This window comes from Heterodontus francisci, chromosome 28, assembly GCF_036365525.1.
Source record: "Heterodontus francisci isolate sHetFra1 chromosome 28, sHetFra1.hap1, whole genome shotgun sequence".
Lineage (NCBI taxonomy): Eukaryota > Metazoa > Chordata > Chondrichthyes > Heterodontiformes > Heterodontidae > Heterodontus > Heterodontus francisci.
The window spans coordinates 12,270,427-12,289,465 of NC_090398.1; the positions used below are offsets into that span (position 1 = coordinate 12,270,427).

Here is a 19,039-nt window from a genome sequence, read left to right on the forward strand (position 1 = left end):
CATGCAAATTGTTCTGGTGGGACAGCCAAGGCGATAAAGGTCAAGGTGCAAACATCAGGGTCAGAATTGATGTACCACTGATTTCTTTTTTGGAGTGCGTGGGTGATTAAGTGCGCGGACCCTTTAAATTTTTTTTGCTCGACTGTACATGCAGTAATTTAAAGGGAGCAACTTGTGTGTGACCTGTCCAGGGACCTTCAGGTTGCTGCGCAGCTGTACAGCTCATAGAGTCAAGGAGTAATTGCAGCACAGAAGGAGGCCATTCGGCCCATTGAGTCTATCCTGGCTCTCCCTAAAGAAATCCAATTAGTCCCATTCCCTCCACTCTATCCCTGTAGCCCTGCAAGTTTATTTCCCTCAAGTGCCCGTCCAATTTCCTTTTGAAATCATTCATCATCACTGATTCCACCACCCCTGTAGGCAGCGAGTTCTAGGTCATTACCACTTGCTACGTAAAAAAGTTCTTCCCCACATCCCCTCTGCATCTTTTGCCCAAAACCTTAAATCTGTGTCTCATAGTCCTTGTATCAGTTAGAATCATAGAAAGTTTAAGGCACAGAAAAAGGCCAATTGGCCCATCGTGTCCGGGCCGGTTGAAAAACAATCCACCTATTCTAATCCCACCTTCCAGCATTTGGTCCGTAGCCCTGCAGATTACAGCACTTGAGGTGCATATCCAGACTCCTTTTGAATGGGTTTAAGGTCTCTGCCTCAACTACCCTTTCAGGCAGTGAGTTCCAGACCATCACCAACCTCTGGGTGAAAACGTTTTTCCTCATCTCCCCTTTAATTTTTCTACCAATCACTTTAAGTCTATGCCCCCTCGTTACTGACCTCTCTGCTAAGGTGAATAGACCCTTCACCTCCACTGTATCCAGGCTGCTCACAATTTTGTAAATTTCAATCTGATCTCCCCTCAGCCTTCTCTGTTCCAAGGAGAACAACCCCAGCCTATCCAATCTTTCCTCATAGCTGCATTTTTCCAGTCCTGGCAACATCTTCGTAAATCTCCTCTGTACTCTCTCCAGTGCAATTACATCCTTTCTGTAATGAGGTGACCAGAACTACACACAGTACTCAAGTTGTGACCTAACCAATGAGTTATACAGTTCCAGCATAACCTCCCTGCTCTTATATTCTATACCTCGGCTAATAAAGGAAAGGATTCCATATGCCTTCTTAACCACCTTATTGACCTGTCCTGCTACCTTCAGGAATCTGTGGACATTCACTCCAAGGTCCCTTACTTCCTCTACACTTCTCAGTATTTTCCCATTAATCATGTATTCCTTTGCCTTGTTTGACCTCCCCAGATGCATCACCTCACACTTCTCCAGGTTGAATTCCATGAGCCACTTTTCTGCCTGTTTGACCAGACTATCAATATCTTCCTGCAGCCTACCTACATCTAATCCTCCTCGCTACCTACCACACGGCCAATCTTTGTGTCATCCGCAAACTTCTTGATCATGCCCCAACATTTACGTCCAAATCGTTAATATACACCACAAAAAACGGGGGACCCGGTATTGAGCCCTGCGGAACGCCACTTGGAACAGCCCTCCAGTTGCTAAAACAACCATCAACAATTACTCTTTGTTTTCTGCCACTTAGCCAATTTTGTATCTACCTTGCTGCATTTCCCTGGATCTCATGGGATTTTATTTTTTTAAGCAGTCTGCTATGTGTCAGTTAATGGGAGCATGTTTTCTTTTTCTACCTTATCTAAACCTGTCGCAATCTTGTATACTTCTATCAAATCTCCCCTCAATCTCAGCAGGTCTGGCAACAGCTGTGGAGCGAGAAATAGTTAACGTTTCATTGGAATTGACCGTTCTGATGAAAGGTCACAGATTTGTAACGTTAACTGTGTTTCTGTCTCCACAGATGCTGCCAGACCTGCTGAGTATTTCCAACACTTCTGTTTTTATTCCAGATTTTCAGCATCCACAGTATTTTGCTTTTATTTTACTCTCCTCAACCTCCTTTGCTCGAAGTAGAAAACCCCCCAGCTTCTCCAATCTAACATTGTAGCTAAAATCCCTCATCCCTGGAACCACTCTGGTAAATCTCCTCTGTACCATCTCAAGGACCCTCACATCCTTCCTAAAGTGTGGTGACCAGAACTGGTCGCAATACTCTGGTTATGGTCTAACAAGAGCTTTCAAAAAGTTCAGAATAACCTCCCTGCTATTGTACTCAGTGCCTCTATTTATGAAGCCCAAGATCCCATATGCTTTACTAACCACTCTCACAATATGTCCTGCCACCTTCAAAGGTTGATGCACATGAATCCCCAGGTTTCTCTGTCCTTTCACACTCTTTAGAACTGTGCCATTAAGTCTATATTGCCTCTTCCTTGCCCTTCTGCCAGAATGCATCACCTCACTTTTCTCTGTATTAAGCTGTATTTGCCACTTGTCTGCCCACTCTGCTAGCCTATCCTGTTGCAAACTGATTTGTAACTTATAGGGAACATTGTTCAGAATGGTTACAATGAGACAGATAGGGTGAGAACTCTCCTCTTGCTTGCATCACCACACCCCCCACCCCACCAGCACCTCTAATTACAAAATCACAGCATTAATGCTGCCCGCTTCCAACTCAGGCACAAATTCGACCCATTTCGCCTGCTTGCCAGGCTGCACCCTGCTGGGCCCTAGCTGACCATGCCTTTTGCCAAGAACTGACTCCCCACCAGGTGTCGTCATTCAGGCAGCGGGTCCTAGGCCTGACAGTCAGTCTCTTCCAGTCACACTTGACGTACAGGGTCTCTTTCTCCTGCACTGGCTCCTTTTCGTCAACAACTTGCATTTATATAGCGCCTCTGTCGTAGTGAAACATTCAAAGTTGCCTCACAGGAGCGACTAGCAAGCAGACTTTCATGCCAAGGAGATATTAGGACATGTGGCCAAAATCTTGACAGAATTACAGGATTGTTACAGCACAGAAGGAGGCCATTCGGCCCGTCGTATCTGTGCTGGCTCTCCGAAGGAGCAATTTACCTAGTGCCACTGCCCTGCCTTCTCCCCGTAGCTCTGCACATTCTTCCTTTTCAGATAAAAGTGTTTTAAGGAGCATTTTAAAAGGAGGAGAGGTTCAGGGAGGGAATTCCGGAGCTTAGGGCTCAGGTAGCTGAAGGCGCAGCCACCAATGGTGGATTAAAATCTGGGGTGGGCAAGAGGCTAGAACTGGAGGAATGCAGAGATCTCGGAAGGGTGATAGAAGTGGAGCAGGTTACAAAGATAGGCAAATGGGGTGGTGAACTTGCCTATCTTTCCTATCAGTGCCTCTCTACCAATTAAGGCACAGCATGGAAATGATCTCTCAATTCTAGACAACACCCTTCAACAACCCCCTCACCCTTCATTTCCTTCACGCCTCCCTTCATTACCGAAGGAAATGGCAACAGCTGTTTCGTCAACGTGTGTTTTATTTGAGGGACTTCAGTTAATGTGGAGACTGGTGACATTGGGATTGTTCTCCTTAGAGCAGAGAAGGTTAAGGAGAGATTTAATCGAAGTGTTCAAAATTACAAAGTAATTTGATAGACTAGATAAGGAAAAACTGTTTCCAGTGGCAGGAGGGTCGGTAACCAGAGGGACACAGGTTTAAGGTGATTGGCAAAAGAACCAGAGGGGGAGAGTGAGAAGAAATTATTTTTACACTGAGTTGTTGAGTTCTTGAATGCACTGCCTGAAAAGGCAGTGGAAGTCGATTCAGTAGGAACTTTCAGAACAGAATTGGAGAAATACTTGAAGGGGGAAAAATTTGCAAGGCTACGGGGAAAGAGCTGGGTGCAGTGAGACTAATTGGATAGCTCTTTCAAAGAGCTGGCATAGGCCTGATGGGCCGAATGGCCTCCTTTGGTGCTGTTTGAGTCAATTAAGAAAAGAGGCCAATCCAAAAACAGCATTGACATTGACCTCTTGACCTGCGATGGCACCATTTTGCAGTGCACAACCTTACTGATACCAACATGGGGATCGATCCCAGGCCTTATCCTGGCTTGTGGTTGCTTTGCTGCAGGTTCTGGGTGTGGAAAACATATCCTTAGTGTCTCCTGGGCCCTAGAAAGTTTCATCGAGGCTGCGATACGCACTGTCTCTCCAACCACTTGTTCAAAAGGGGCATTTTCTTGGGAAGCTGGTTTAATGGGGACACGATGGCCCCCAAGGCCAAATAGCCAGCCAATTCCCTGGGCCCTGGAAGAATGCAGTAGCGCAGCCAATCGTGGGCCTCTGCAGGATCAACGACAATTGTGGGAAGGGAGAGAGAGAGTGAGAGAGAAAAAGAGAGGGCAGGGAGGAGAAAGACCATGAGAGGGAGGAAGGAAAGGGGAGAGAGTGAGGGAGGGATGCAAAGGAGGGGGAGAGAAATATAGGAGGGAGAAAGGGAGAAGGAGAGGAGTAAGAGTGGTGGAAGGAGAAATAGAGGCAAAAGAAAGGAGTCAAAACAGGGTGGGAAAGAGGGGAATGGAGTGAGTGAGGGGAGAGTAAGAGAAGGAAGAGAAAGCAAGAGGGAGGTGGGAAGGGAGGAGGAGAAAGAAGAAGGGCGGGTAAAAGTAGAGTGAGGCAGGGTGGACAGAGTGAGGTGGGGGGAGAGCTGCACTGACTGAAATGAAGCGCCACAGACTGGTCACTGCCAAGAGCTTCCTCTGTGCAAACTCCCTAGTCGACTGGCCCTGAATGCAGCATGCATGGCTGCAACTTGTTCCAAATTGGCCGTTTCCGAGCTGGTTTCTGGGAGAAGGTCCCTGGACTGGTCTCTCTCTGCAATCCTGGGACCTTGATCCCAGCTAAGTACAGCCACCCGCTGAAATATTCCCCAGGGGAAATGGGTAGAGTGAAGGAAGAAGTGCACCCCATTCCCAGCTTCCCCATTACCATGGCGAGGGGGACGAGGCCCCGGATGTCTCGCTGGGTGATCATGATCTCAGAGATGATCCTGTCGCGGTCCAGCACAGCGCTCCTGTCACCGTACTCCACCTGCCACACAATGCGCCGTGTCACCGCTTCGCCATCAAACTCCTCCGTCTCCAGCTGCAGCCGCGCAATCTCCAGGGAATCCACACCAGGGCTGACGCTGGAAAAGAGAGAGAGTGTGCGTCAGGGGCAGGAGGAAGATTGAGAGACATGGATGGTGTGAGGTGAGGTAGAGATAGAGAGAGACAGGGCGAGAAATGGAGAGAGGCAAAGAATGAGAGAGAAAATGAGAAGGAGAGAGGGAGATAGAGAGAGGGTCTGCACTGTGCTGCTGGAAGGTACAGAGTGTGAAGAAGGGAGTTTGGTAAGTGAGGAAGTTCAGCAAAGAGGGGAACTATAAATTAAGAAAAACAAATAAATGTAATTAAATTAATACAATAGAGATGGCAGGACAGGTGGTGTGTCACAGCTGCAGTGTATGGGAGCTCCTGGATGCCACAGCAATCCATGACAACCACGTCTGTAGTAATTGTCCGCGGCCTGAGGAGCTTCGGCTCAGAGTCATTCAGCTGGAGGCTGAGCTGCAGACATTACGATGCATCAGGAAGGGGGAACGTTAGCTGGACACTTTGTTCCAGAAGGCAGTCACACCCCTTAGGATAGGGACATCTGTTTTGGTCAGTGGCCAGGGACAGGAAGGTGTGACTGTGAGTCAGGCAGGTAAGGGGTTCGAGAAGGTGGGAGTGGAGGAGACTCAGCCCTTGAAATTGAGCAACAATTTCGAGGTTCTTGCAGCTTGTATGGAGAAGAACGAGGGCTGTAGTGCGGATGAGCGGACTGACCACAGCACCATGGTACAGGAAGCTGTTGAAGTGGGGAGAGCAAAAAGGAAAGTAATAGTAGTAGCAGACAGTATAGTGAGGGGGATTGACACTGTTCTCTGCTGCAAAGAGTGAGAGTCCAGAAGGCTGTGTTGCCTGCCTGGTTCCAGGGTTCAGGATATCTGCAGAGGAACTTACAGTGGGAGGGGGAGGATCCAGTTGTCGTGGTCCATATAGGAAGGATAAGTAAAGAGGTTCTGCATCGTCAGTATGAGGAGCTAAGCACCAAATTAAGAACCAGAACCTCAAAGCTAATAATCATGTTTAACCAATTTATTGGAGTTCTTTGAAGAAGTAACATCTGCTGTGGATAAAGGGGAACCGCTGGAAGTACTGTACTTAGATTTGCTGAAGGCATTTGATAAGATGCCACATCAAAGGTTATTGCAGAAAATAAAAGCTCATGGTGTAGGGGGTAACGTTTTGTTATGGATAGAAGATTGGCTAACTATCAGGAAACAGAGTAAGCATAATGGGTCATTTTATGGTTGGCAAGATGTAATGTGTGGTGTGCCGCAGGGATTTAGTATGTAGGTACAGAACATAATTAGGAAAGCTAATAGAATGTTATTGTTTATCACGTGAGGAATTGAATAGTAAAGTAGGGAGATTATGCTTCAGTTATACAGGGCATTGATGAGACCACATCTGGAGTACTGTGTACAGTACTGGTCTCCTTATTTAAGGAAGGATGTAAATGCATTGGAGGCAGTACAGAGAAGGTTTACTCGACTAATACCTGGAATGGGCGGACTGTCTTAAGAGGAAAGATTGGACAGGCTAGGCTTGTATCCGCTGGAATTTAGAAGACTAAGAGGTGACTTGATTGAAACATATAAGATCCTGAGGGGTCTTGACAGGGTGGATGTGGAAAGGATGTTTCCCCTTCTGGGAGAATTTGGAACTAGGGGTCACTGTTTAAAGATAAGGGGTCGCCCATTTAAGACAGAGATGAGGAGAATTTTCTTTCTCTCAGACGGTTGAGTGTCTTTGGAACTCTCCCTCAAAAGGCAGTGGAAGCAGAGTCTTTGAATATTTGTAAGGCCGAGGTAGATAGATTCTTGATCAGAAAGGGGGTGAAAAGTTATTGGGGGTAGGCGGGAATGTTGCGTTGAGGTTACAATCAGATCAGCCATGATCTTATTGAATGGCGGAGCAGACTCGAGGGCCTATTCCTGCTCCTAATTCGTATGTTCGTATGAGAGAGACAGACAGGCAAAGAGAGGCAGATAAGATAGAGAGGCAAGAGGCAGCAAGAGTCATAGAAAGATAAAGATACAAAAAAGGACAAACACCGAGAAGAAACAGAAAGATCTAACGGCAGAAAAGGAGGCTATTTGCACCATTGTACCTGTGTGGCTGGAAAAGAGCTACCTAGTCAAATCCCACCTTCTAGCTCTTGGTCACCAGCCTTGTAGGTGACGACACCTTAAGTATTTTTTAAATGTTATGAGGGTTTCTGCCTCTACCACCCTTTCAGGCAGTGAGTTCCAGATCCCCACCACCCACTGGATGGAAATAAAACACTCCTCAAATCCCCTCTAATTCTTCCAATTATTTTAAATGCGTGCACCTTAGTTATTTATCTCTTTGCTAATGGAAATAGGTCCTTTTTATCCACTCTATAACTTTATGATCATAATTTTATACACCTCAATTAAATCTTCCCTCTGCCTTCTCAGTTCCAATTAACACAACCCCAGCCTGTCCAATCTTCCCTCATAGCTAGAATTCTCCAGTCCCAGCAACATCCTCATAAATCTCCTCTGTACCTTCTCTCATGCAATAACATCTTTCCTATAATGTGGTGACCAGAACTGCACACAGTGCTCCAGCTGTGGCCGAACGAGTGTTTTATACAGTTGCAGCAGAACCTCCCAGCTCTTATATTCTAGGCCTCGGCTAATAAAGGCAGGTATCCCATGTGCCTTCTTGACCACTTTATCTGCCTGTCCAGCCATCTTCAGGGATCTGTGGACATGCAGTCCAAGGCCCCTCTGTTCCTCTACACTTCACAGTATCCTACCATTTATTGTGCATTCCCTTGCCTTGTTAGCCTTCCCTAAATGCATTACCTCACACTTCTCCGGATTGAACTCCATTTGGCACAATTCTGCCCACCTGATCAGTCCATTGATATTTTCCTGCAGTCTACAGCTTTTGTTTTATCAACCACACGGCCAATTTTCGTATCCTCTGCAAACTTCTTAATCATACCCCCTGCATTCAAGTCCATATCATTGATACATACCATTAAAAGCAAGGGACCGAATACTAAGCCCTGCGAAACCCCACAGGAAACAGTCGCCAGTCGCAAAAACACCCACTGACCTTTCCCTCTGAGCCAATTTTGGATCCAACTAGCTACTTTGCCTTGGATCCCATGGGCTTTTACTGTCTTGATAAGTCTGCATGTTGAACCTTATCTAAATCTTTGCTAAACTCCCGAGACTTCATTAAATGCACTACCCTCGTCGAATGTCCTACGGCCTCCTCAAAAAGTTCAAAATCATGTTACTTAGACACAACCTTCCCTTAAAAAATCCATGCTGTCTTTGATTAATCAGTGTTTTTAAATGACGACTTATCCTGTCCCCTCAAAATTTTTTCAAATGATTTGTCCATCACGAGGTTAGCCTGTAATTAGTTGGACTATCCCTTTTTCAACATCGATACAATGTTAGCAGTCCTCCAGCACCAGAACTCCCCTGTAGTTCTTCTAATAGTGACTTTGGGGTCTGAGAGGGCAGATAGTTTAGTGTCTCATCTGGAAGATGGCATCTCCGACAGTGCAGCATACAGTCAGTACAGACCCTTCGACGTACAGTGCTCCCTCAGTACTGCCCCCCCGGCAATGCAGTGCTCTCTCAGTACAGGCACCGAGGGGTGGGTCTGAATTACGGGGCTCAAATCCCGGAGTGGGAACTTGAATCCCCAATCTTCTGAATAAGAGGTGAAAATGCTACCCACCGCACCACAGCTGATACCTTTAATGAGGGATAAGGGAACAGGGCAGGTGAACGGGATTAGGGATCTCGTAGGGAATAGTCAGCATCCCGGGGACAATTTATGTCGAAAGAGCCTGTTGCCCTGCTGTCTGATTGTCAGTCTTTTGCAATTGTCCAGCAAACATGCTCAGATTACCTCCTTACGCAAGCGCAGGAGCTGGTTAGAGCCAGAAGCAGGATAAGTGAAAGTGAGCACAGCTGGCTTGTGACTTCCACGGGGTTGCCCAGGGATCAGTGGTCATAGAAATCTACTATGGCCTTCTGCGGTCCACACTAAGCTGGATCGATAGCAGCAGTTACGCTGGGCACCAACCCAGGCATGCCAAGCTGCTCGCAGGCCAGACAGTACCTTCTCTCCAAGTTGGCGTCTTTGACCCACAGCCCCCTGACCTCTCACCTCTGGTCTGCCAAGGTGCGGTTCCGTGTGCAGGTAACCGTGGCGATGCGGTGCTTGGACCCGTGCGAGTGCTGTAGCTCGACCCTCCACACATCTGGGACACTGGGGTGAACGGACAGGATCCTCACGCCCTTCTTTAGCTTGGCCCTGGGAGAAACAACGGGGAGGAAGAGCAAACTCTCCTTCACAGGGTTCACAGAGTGGTTACTCCTATTAGCGTACACTGGGTTCATTCCCGATACCATAACTGGATCTGTTTAACATTGGGTCTGTGACGATTCCTCTGTCTTCCCAGCCCCCACCATGACAGTCCCCTCTATCCCAGCCATCCCAACCATGTTCCAGCCACTGCCATCCCAAACTCTGGCATCTCAGCCTCTGCCATCCCTGCCTCCTTCATCCCAACCATCGTACCAGCCACTGTCATCCCAAACTCCGCCATCCCAGCCTCCTTCATCCCAACCATCGTACCAGCCACTGTCATCCCAAACTCCGCCATCCCTGCCTCCTTCATCCCATCGTACCAGCCACTGTCATCCGAAACTCCGCCATCCCTGTCTCCTTCATCCCAGCCTCTGCCAACCCAGCTTCTGCCATGACGAACTCCACCATCCCAACCACCGTACCGGCCACTGTCATCCCAAACTCCGCCATCTCAGCCACTGTCATCCCAAACTCTGCCATCTCAGCCTCCTCCATGACGAACTCCACCATCCCTGTTTCTGCCATCCCAGCCTCTGCCAATCCAGCCTTCGCCATGAAGAACTCCGCCATCCCAACCACCATACCGGCCACTGTCAACCCAAACTCTGGCATCTCAGCCTCCTCCATGACAAACTCCACCATCTCAGCCTCCTCCAAGACGAACTCCACCATCCCTGTCTCTGTCATCCCAAACTCCGCCATCTCAGCCTCTGCCATCCCAAACTCTGCCATCTCAGCCTCCTCCATGACGAACTCCACCATCCCTATCTCTGCCATCCCAGCCTCTGCCAATCCAGCCTTCGCCATGACGAACTCCGCCATTCCAACCACCATACCGGCCACTGTCAACCCAAACTCTGGCATCTCAGCCTCCACCAACCCAGCTTCTTCCATCTCAGCCTCTTCCGTGACAAACTCTGCCATCCCAGCCTCCACCATCTCAGTCTCCTCCATGCCAAATTCTGCCATCTCAGCCTCTGCTATGCCAAACTCCACCAAGCCATCATTCAGTGTGCCAGCCACTGCCATCTCATTCTCTGCCATCTGAACATTCACCATAACAACCAGCACCATCCAACCTCCACAATGGCAGCCTCCACTCACAGACAACCAGTGGTGAACCTTCCATGCACACACAGACACATATATGGCTGTTACCTGATGACGACCCCATTCAACGAGAAGTTCCTTGCGATCACCACTGTGACGCCCACCGTCTCCCCGGACTGCAGGCTCCTGTCGGGCAGCCGGAGCAGCACGTTGGCGTCGAGCCTGGTCTCTCGCTCGGCTGGTGCCCCAAGGAGCACTACCCCGCCCACATGTTCCAGCTCCTCCCGCCCGGCTCGGTCAGCTCCCCTTGACTCATTCCCAAGCACTCCTCCACAGTCCACGGGGGGGCGGGTGCTGAAGTACAGCTCTGCCCTGGCCTCCTGGTTGATCCCGGGCATCGCCCTCCTCTGTCGTTTACCAGGCTGACTCGAGGGCGGAAACCACCTGCCAGGGAGCACGAGACTGGCAACGCAGATTCCCAGTGGACCCTAGAGAGAGAGAAACACATAATGGTCAACACAAACTCAAAAGTTCCGCACTCAGAATAAAGCTCCCTCTACACTGTCCCCATCAAACACTCCCAGGAAAGGTACAGCATGGGCTTAGATAAAGAGTAAAGCTCTCTCTACAGAAAAAAAAACAGTGCGGGCTGTTGCTTGATTGAAGATGCTGACTGCTGATTGCAGCAACGAGCCTCAGCTGACAGTGCTGGTGGCAGTTGGAGATGGAGAGAAGAGCTCCACTGAGCAGAGGGAGAGCAGTGACAACCAAGCAGAGGAAAGTTTGAACAACAATCACCTTTACAGTGAAGAAAGAGACTTTATTTTGGAAACAAGGCTTTGTTTGGAGGGGGTGCTGAACTCCAGAAGTTTGCTTTGCTTTGGACTGTTGTGGGAGGAACAAGTGGCTGGAACAACAATTCTGTAGGAATCTGTGCTGCTGCAATAAGCACACGGGGAAGCTCCCTCCCCACCCCAATTGCCCAGCCTGAGTCAACTGAAGCTGCCCGGCTAAAGAGACAGAAGGGGATAGATAGTGCCTGGGCAGCTTCAGCTGACCCAGGTGAAAACGTCTCACTCAACCAGAAGACTGGAAGACCAAGAGTGCTGGCAAAGACTGTTTTAGGTACACCACCTCCGGAAAGCAAGTCATCTCTGACAGTCTGTCTTTCTCTCTCCTCTATTCCTTCAGCTTCTTCCCTAACCTGTTATTTGTTTGTTTTTCAGTATCGCTTGTGAACCTTTCATTTTGTTCGATTTGCAAGCCTGCAATTCGGGGTGGGTTTAGCTCTTGGAGCCATGGCAAGCCCTTCATCACCGGTGGCGGGGCCCGCTACTACCTGTGCAGCTGCAGCCTCTTTGGCTGCCCACGTGACCCCGTCACCTTTCAAATTAATAACATCAGCCATGGGGTGAAGAGCTATGCCCACCCCAACATGTCCAGTGAGGCCTGCAAAAAGGCATTGGCCGTGGTTGTTGGTCCCTCGGCCATTGTTGTAGCCTCAAAGATGTATGGGAAGGCTGTGTTCTTCCTGAAGACCGAGTGGGTGGTGTCCCTGGCCCTGAGTAAGGGTCTCACTGTAGGGGGGGTGACCTTCCTGCCGGTGAACCCTCTGGGGGCCACTGTGCAGCGTTTTATGCTGTCAAACGTCCCGTCCTTCATTCCCAGTGAGCTCCTCCTCCCCCATCTTCACGATCTAAGGGAGGTAAGGTCGGGGATCACTCCAGTCCCGCTCGGTCTTCGGCTGACCCAGCAGACAGGGAGGAGGTCTTGGAGGGCCACTTCAATGTGGAGTTCCGGGGGCGGCCTACCGCATCTTCTGGACCTCGGACGGAGCACGGTGCCATGCCTGCAAGGGGGTGGGGCACATTCGTAGGGACTGCCCCAACCTCCCAGCCGCCAACTCCACCTCAGCGGCCCCGGGTGGCGCAGCTGCACCTCCCTCTTTTCACAGCCTCCAGTGGGGAGGGGGAGACCTGTCCGGGTGGAAGGAAGGCGCGGTGCAAGGCAAAACACCCAAAGGTGCGCCCCCTGGACATAACAGGACAACCTGAGCCTGAGCTTAGCCCTAGGCCCAATCCAGGGGAGCCCACCCTGCCCCGCGGCTGAGCCTGGGCCCAAGGAATCTGGGCAGTGGGGGGTGGGGGCAGAAGCAGAGGCTTGTATTGAGATGGAGGTCTCTGAGTCTCCGTGCCCCTTCCAGAATGAGAGGAGGAGGCGCTCCTAGTCTGAAGAGGGCCAGGAGTTGTGGGGTCCATCAGGCTTTTCCCACCACTAACACCATCAGGGCCTCGAGCCCTAAGCGACAGCCCTCTGTCCCTCAGGATGGAGTGGGGAAAGCCCTTGTAAATTTGGCAACTCCAAATGAGGAGGGAGAGGGCTCGCCTGTGGTGGGGGAGCCTGTGGAAAAGTCTCTCCTTTGGCCAATGGGTCAGGTGTCTTTGAGGGCAAGACCTGTGAGGGTCAACCCTCCCAACAGCCTGGTGCTGCCGCCCATCATGTACCCGACCATGAGGCTGATTTGCATAATTCCCTGTCTGCTGGGTCTGCGGGCGCTGGCGGGGCGGGAGATGATCTCCTCTCTCCACCTCCGGTCTCGGCTCCGGCTGGATTTCTGGAGTCGGGAACGTCCATCTCCCTTGGGCTGCTTACTGGCCTGGGGGCAGAGGTGGAGGGAAGTCCTGAACCACTGGCGCCCATTGGCTCCAGTTCCACAGAAGAACCCAGTGAGGACTCCTCCGCCATCGATCCTGGGGGTGGGACTGTGACAGAGGCAGGACCAGCTGGCGCAGCTGGGACGTCCACACCACAGTGTGTGATGGGTTTGTCGGCCGCTGGCGGTGACGACCCGGAGGAGGATGGGGCTCGGTGTGGGGTACGGAGGATGACCTTGAATCCAACACCATTGAGGCGGTGGACTCCCTCTTGCCTCCCACCGATTCTCCTCTCATCCCCACAGTCGACCTCAGGGACTTTCTCGTGGCATGCAGGGGTTGCCGCAATAAAGTTCAGCTGGTGTTCGAGTCTGGCACTAATCATACAGTCCGTCTGTGTCGCCCTCAAGAAGGCGGGGAAGAGTGCGGATGTGAAACTGGTTGAGAGATGCCGGTTTAAAGCATTCCTCTTTGGTTGCTGGGGGAGTGGAAGGCGAAGTGCGCTTTCGCTCCCTTCTAACAGTGAGGTGTTGGTGACGGGTTTCTAAGTACTTTTGACGTAAAGATAACTATTGCCAGCCGTAACATCAACGGCAGCAGGGGGTCTCTCCGCAGATTTCACAATTTCTCAGTCCTCAGGGAAGGGAGATATGCGGTGAGCTTTCTGCAGGAAACCCACACCGTTCCGGGATACAAAGCCACCTGGCTCCTGGAGTGGCAGGGTGGAGTCTACATGAGTCAGCCCACCCCTATTTCCAGTGGGGTGGCTATCTGGTTGGCCCTGACTTTTCAACCGGAGATCTTGGGGGTCAAGGAGCTTGTGCCGGGCTGCTTGCTCCATCTCGCCATTCGTCTGGGTAGCGTGCCGTTCCGCTTTCTGAACATGTACACGCCCAAGCCCGGCGCACTGCAAGCCCGCTTCTTTCGCGAAGTGTCCACTCTCTTGAGCTCTATCGGGAGCGGCGAGTGCATCATCCTCGGGGGGGGGATTTTAACTGTACCCTCGAGGTGAGGGATTGCTCCAGTCCCCAGCGCGGCCAAGCGTCGGTGGAGAAGCTGAGGGAACTGATCAGCTCCCTCAACTTGGTGGACATCTCGCGGATCTCCATCCTGACTCCAGCGCCTTCACCTGGAGGTCTGGAGGAGGAGGGTCCCAAATCGACCACCTCTACATTTCACAGGCGTATGTCTCCCACGTCTCAGCGACCTCCATGCAGCTGCTGCCGTGCTCTTACCACTGCTTAGTTTGGGTGGCGTTCACTCCGCTCCTCACGTGGGTGGGGTCCACCTACTGGCACTTTAACAACCGGTTGCTGGAGAACGACAATTCCGGGACTCTGGGCTGACTGGAGAAGGAAGCAGGGGGACTTCCCCTCTGAGGCTATGGTGGGATGTGGGCAAGACTCACATCCGTGTCTTCTGTCAGGAGTACGTGAAGGGGTCGACCAGGAGGCGGGAAGCCGAGATCGGGCGCCTAGAGAGGGAAGTGCTCGACTTGGAGTCTCGACACACTCATGCCGTCGTGGACCTGGCCCTGTGACAGGCGTACAAAGAGAAGAAGGGCCCTGGGATATAAAGGCCACCTTCCAAAAGAAATAAAACCAGGATAGATGCAGAGTAAAGCTCCATCTACACTGACCCATCAAAAAATAGGGCACGCTGAGGGACATGCAGTTTGTAGGATCTCGAGGCGCGTTTGTGAGGTTGTGGATCCAGATCCTGGACGATTTGGATCGTGCCTCACCTTCTTCTACTTGGTGGGAAAATGGTGGGGGGTCCGTAAGCAACTCGTCGAGCTGCAAGCCGACGATGGATTATCCGTCACGGATCTGGAGGGAATGGGCCTTCTGGTCTGTACCTATATTACAGTGCGTTGTTCTCTCCGGATCCGCCCAGCGAGGACGCACGCAGAGTTTTGTGGGAGGACTTGCTGAAGGTCAGCCTGGAGAGTGCCGAAGGATTGGATGCTCCGCTTACGTTGGCTGAGCTGACCAGCGCTCTCCACCAGCTCTCGAGGGGCATATCCCCGGGACTGGACGGGCTGACTGTGTAGTTCCTCAGGGACGATTACGTGCAGATCCTGGGGGAAAGCCTGGCAACCAGGGAGGTGCACCTCTCATGGCGCAGGGTGGTCATTGTCCTGTTGCCAAAGAGAGTCGGTCTCTACCTGCTTAAGAACTGGTGTCCGGTCTCCCTCCTCAGCATGGACTATAAGATCTTTGCCGGGGCTATGTCTAACTGCGAGGGCTCTGTGCTGATCCACATGATCCACCCCGACCAGTACTACACGGTCCCGGGCCGGTCCATCCAGGACAACATCCACCTGTTCCGGGACTTGATCCATCTTTCCCGCAGGACTGGTCTGTCGGTCGCCTTTCTCTCCCTCGATCAGGAGAAGGCAGTCAACAGGGAGGATCACAACTACCTGTTAAGACTTGGGCTGCATTTTGTGGCTCAGGTCTGACTTTTGTACGCCACCACAGAGTGTCTGGTTAAAATTAATATGTCCTTGACGGCGCCCCTTCTCTTTGGGAGAGGAGTGCGTTGGAGATGCCCCATGTCTGGCCAATTATATACCATCTTCTTGGAGCTGTTCCTGTGCCTGCTTCGCAGGAGGTTGATGGGTTTGGCTCTGCGCGGGCCGGGCATGCGGGTTGTCCTCTCGGCTTATGCGGTTGACGTGCTCCTCACAAGTCACAGATCCCGTTGACTTGTGGAGGATGTGAGTGCCAGGAGACCTTTTCTTCCGTGTCCTCCGCCAGGATCAATTGGGAGAAATGTTCCAGACTTCTGGTGGGTCAGTGGCGAGTGGACTCCCTGCCGCAGGAGTTGACACCTTTTGCCTGGAACACCATGTACCTCTTCTATCTGGGAGTCCACCACTGTGCAAGCTTGGCCGGCAAACTGGCAGGAGTTAGAGGCGAAAGTCACCACTCGGCTAGGGTGCTCAGAGTGCTTTCCTACAGGGGCCAAGCGCTGGTCATAAACCAACTGGTGGCCTCGATGCTGTGGTACCGGTTGGTCACTTTGGCCAGCCCCCTGCATTTACCACTAAGATCCAGAAGAAGCTCGTCGATTTCTTCTGGGGCAAGAGGAAACACTGGGTCTCTGCCGCGGTCCTGAGTCTCCCGATTGAGGAGGGCATGGGTCGCTGGTGTGCATCTGCACCCAGGCTGCGACTCTGTGCCTCCGGATCCTGTATTTCGAGCGTCCTCCAGATGGTGTGCGCTGGCGACGTATTTTTTCCACCGGGACACTGACTTCCAGATGACATGCAGCTCCTGGCAGAGAACATTAGCCGCTCCTCTCTGAGGGAGTTGCCTGACTTTTACTGGGATCTATTCGGAGTTTGGAACATGGTCGCCTCCAATCAGGGCACTCCCCCGCCAGCAGAGGAGAGCGCCTCAGCTGTCCGGGCGGCCGGCTCTGGGGACGGACCGACGGATGGTGGAGTAGCCGAAGCCCCCGGGATGCCCCTCACTGTGGGTGACAAGGGGGCTCGGGAGTGTGGAGTGCTCCCGGCCGAGCTGACCCCTGCTCGGCCGGAACTGCTCAGCGGACCCAGGCCCCGAAACCCTCCTCAGGAGCCGGTCCCGCACACTCTCCACTTCCTCGCCCTCGTCTGCCATCCGGACACGCCGTGGCGGTCCGTGTTACCATCTGGCGGCAAGGGGCATCCCCAATGGAGGTTTTTCTACGCAGGAGTCCTCCCCCTTCACATTGGGGACCTGGGGTGGACGGTGCTGCGCAGGGCAGTCCTGTGCAATCAACTTTTAAGTAGGTTCACGGACTCCCAGGCCGCCTGTAATTTCTGCGGCCTGGACGAGTCCGCGTTCTACGTATATATGGAGTGTGCGAGGTTGCCGCCCCTCTATGAGTATTTAAAGGGGCCGCTGCTCAAGCTTTGGCTGCATTTCAGCCCCACGCTCCTGATCTTTGGGCACCCGGTGCGGAGGGGGGGGTGGGTCGGGAGGAGGGTCTCCGTCGGTCTGCTCCTGGGCCTGGCCAAGGTGGCAATTCACAGATCCAGGCTGTGGGTCAGCTAGGGGTCTGTCTGCCCCGATTGCCTGCCCCTTTTCCGAGGTTATGTTCACGCCCGGGCGTCCTTGGAGAAGCAGCGTGCGGTGTCAGTCGGTACGCTTGAGATCTTCTGCGACCAGTGGGCTGGAGTGCATCATCGATGCCGAGAATGGCATTTTAATTTGAGTTTTGTTTTATTTTCTGTTTTTAATAAAGTTATTTATTTAAGATATATATAAAGGGGGCCTGGGAATAAAGGACCCCCTCAACAAAAATATATAAAAGGGGCTGGGGTATAAAGGCCACCCTATATATAAAAAAACATTTAGAGAGTAGGTAAATCTCCCTTAAAAAAAAAAACAGGGTTAGATACAGAGTAAAGCTCCCTCTACACTGTCCCCATCAAACACTCGCAGGACAGGTACAACCATCCTTGCTCTCTCAGGCTGGCTCTGACCCCAGGTCCCAGAGTGTTAAAGGCCAGTGACTGACCCACAGCCAGGATCTGCGATTCGCTCCCCCCTGCCACCCCATCCCCAACAATCAAAGTGAACAACTCCGACTGACCTTTAAACGGCAGTCTCCTCTGACCTCCCGTGTCTCTCGGATGGCATGCAAGCTGACGCAGGGCAGGCTCTCCTGGTCCTCGAGTGACCCCCAGTCGCGCCCAGACATGTGGAACAAGACCTGGGCCTTTGGCCAGCCGGCGTGGATCTTCCTTTCCACTATGTAGGCCCGGATCCTCCAGCTCGGGCTGAGGTAGCCTTCAGCCACTGATCCACCCCGCGAGGGATCAGGGAGCAGGTCGGGCAGCACCTGCTGGACGGAGAACGGGCCATGGGAGGCCTTGACCATGGGCAGAGACTTGGCCTGGGAGAGGAGAAAGGGTTGGGAGCTGATCTTCAGGGTGGAATTCCAGGTCAGCTCCTCATCCACTCGCTTCAGGAAGAAGGATTCCTGGGCGTCCAGGATCTCATAGTCGACAGGAAAGTAGAGCGGGAAAGAGGAGGACCTCGGTGGGTTGTCCAGGTCGGCCGCAGTCCCAGCATGCTGCAGTGCTGGAAGGGGGGAGAAGTTGCATCATAACCATTTAATCTCCTTTGACAGCCAATGTACACTCTACCCTGTCATAGACTCGACCCCACTTGCTTCCTGAATAGGCTGCAATCTCTGATAATGGAGCAAAAGCGCCAAAGTTTATCCAGCCTCCCGGTCACTCCTGGCCTGTAACCTTGCACCCTAGACTGCAGCTGCCTTCTGTGGTTCTTCCTGCACCCCTTCCCCCCCACCCCTGTCTATCTGACACCATAGAATAGCATAAGGAGGTAGTTCAGCCCATCAAGTCTGTGCCGGCTCTTTTGAAGAGTAATTCTGTTAGTCCCGCTACCCTACCTTCCCCGCTCTTTCCCCAGATCCCTGCAAATATTTTCTCCTTCAAGTATTTATCCAGTTCTCTTTTGAAAACTACTATTGTATCCACCACCCTATCAGACATTGTATTTCAAATCCTAACCACCTGTTGCATAAAAGATGTTTTTCCTGACGTCACCTCTGGTTCCTTTGCCAATTGCCTCAAATTTATGCCCTCTGGCTGTTGACCCTTAAGCCATTGGAAACAGTTTCTCCTTATTTATACTATCCGAACCTTTCATGATTTTGAACACCTCTATCAAATCTCCTCTCAACCTTGTCTTCTCTAAGGAGAATAATCCCAGCTTCGCCAATCTATCCACATAACTGAAATCCCTGATCCCTGGAACCAGTCCGGTAAATCTCCTCTGCTCCCTCTCTGAAGCCTTCACGCCCTTCCAAAAGTGTGGTGTCCAGAGTTGGGCACACTCCTTCAGCTGGGGGCCGAACAAGTATTTTACAAGGTTTTTGCAAGGTTTCCCCATCACCA

General features: G+C 51.7%; 1 protein-coding gene across 1 annotated transcript in view; it reads right to left on the minus strand.

The window, feature by feature from the left end:
- The window catches only part of LOC137385212 (transmembrane protein 132C-like), a 49,502-nt gene extending 30,868 nt beyond the window's left edge, over nucleotides 1-18,634 (minus strand). Inside the window, exons 1-5 of the mRNA XM_068060201.1 lie at nucleotides 18,532-18,634; nucleotides 17,707-18,197; nucleotides 10,574-10,953; nucleotides 9,212-9,358; nucleotides 4,887-5,085 (exon numbers count right to left, since the gene is read on the minus strand). Coding sequence (XP_067916302.1) covers nucleotides 4,887-5,085; nucleotides 9,212-9,358; nucleotides 10,574-10,953; nucleotides 17,707-18,197; nucleotides 18,532-18,634 — 1,320 coding nt within the window. The remainder of the gene's footprint in view (nucleotides 1-4,886; nucleotides 5,086-9,211; nucleotides 9,359-10,573; nucleotides 10,954-17,706; nucleotides 18,198-18,531) is intronic.
- Between the last annotated feature and the right edge of the window lie 405 nt (nucleotides 18,635-19,039).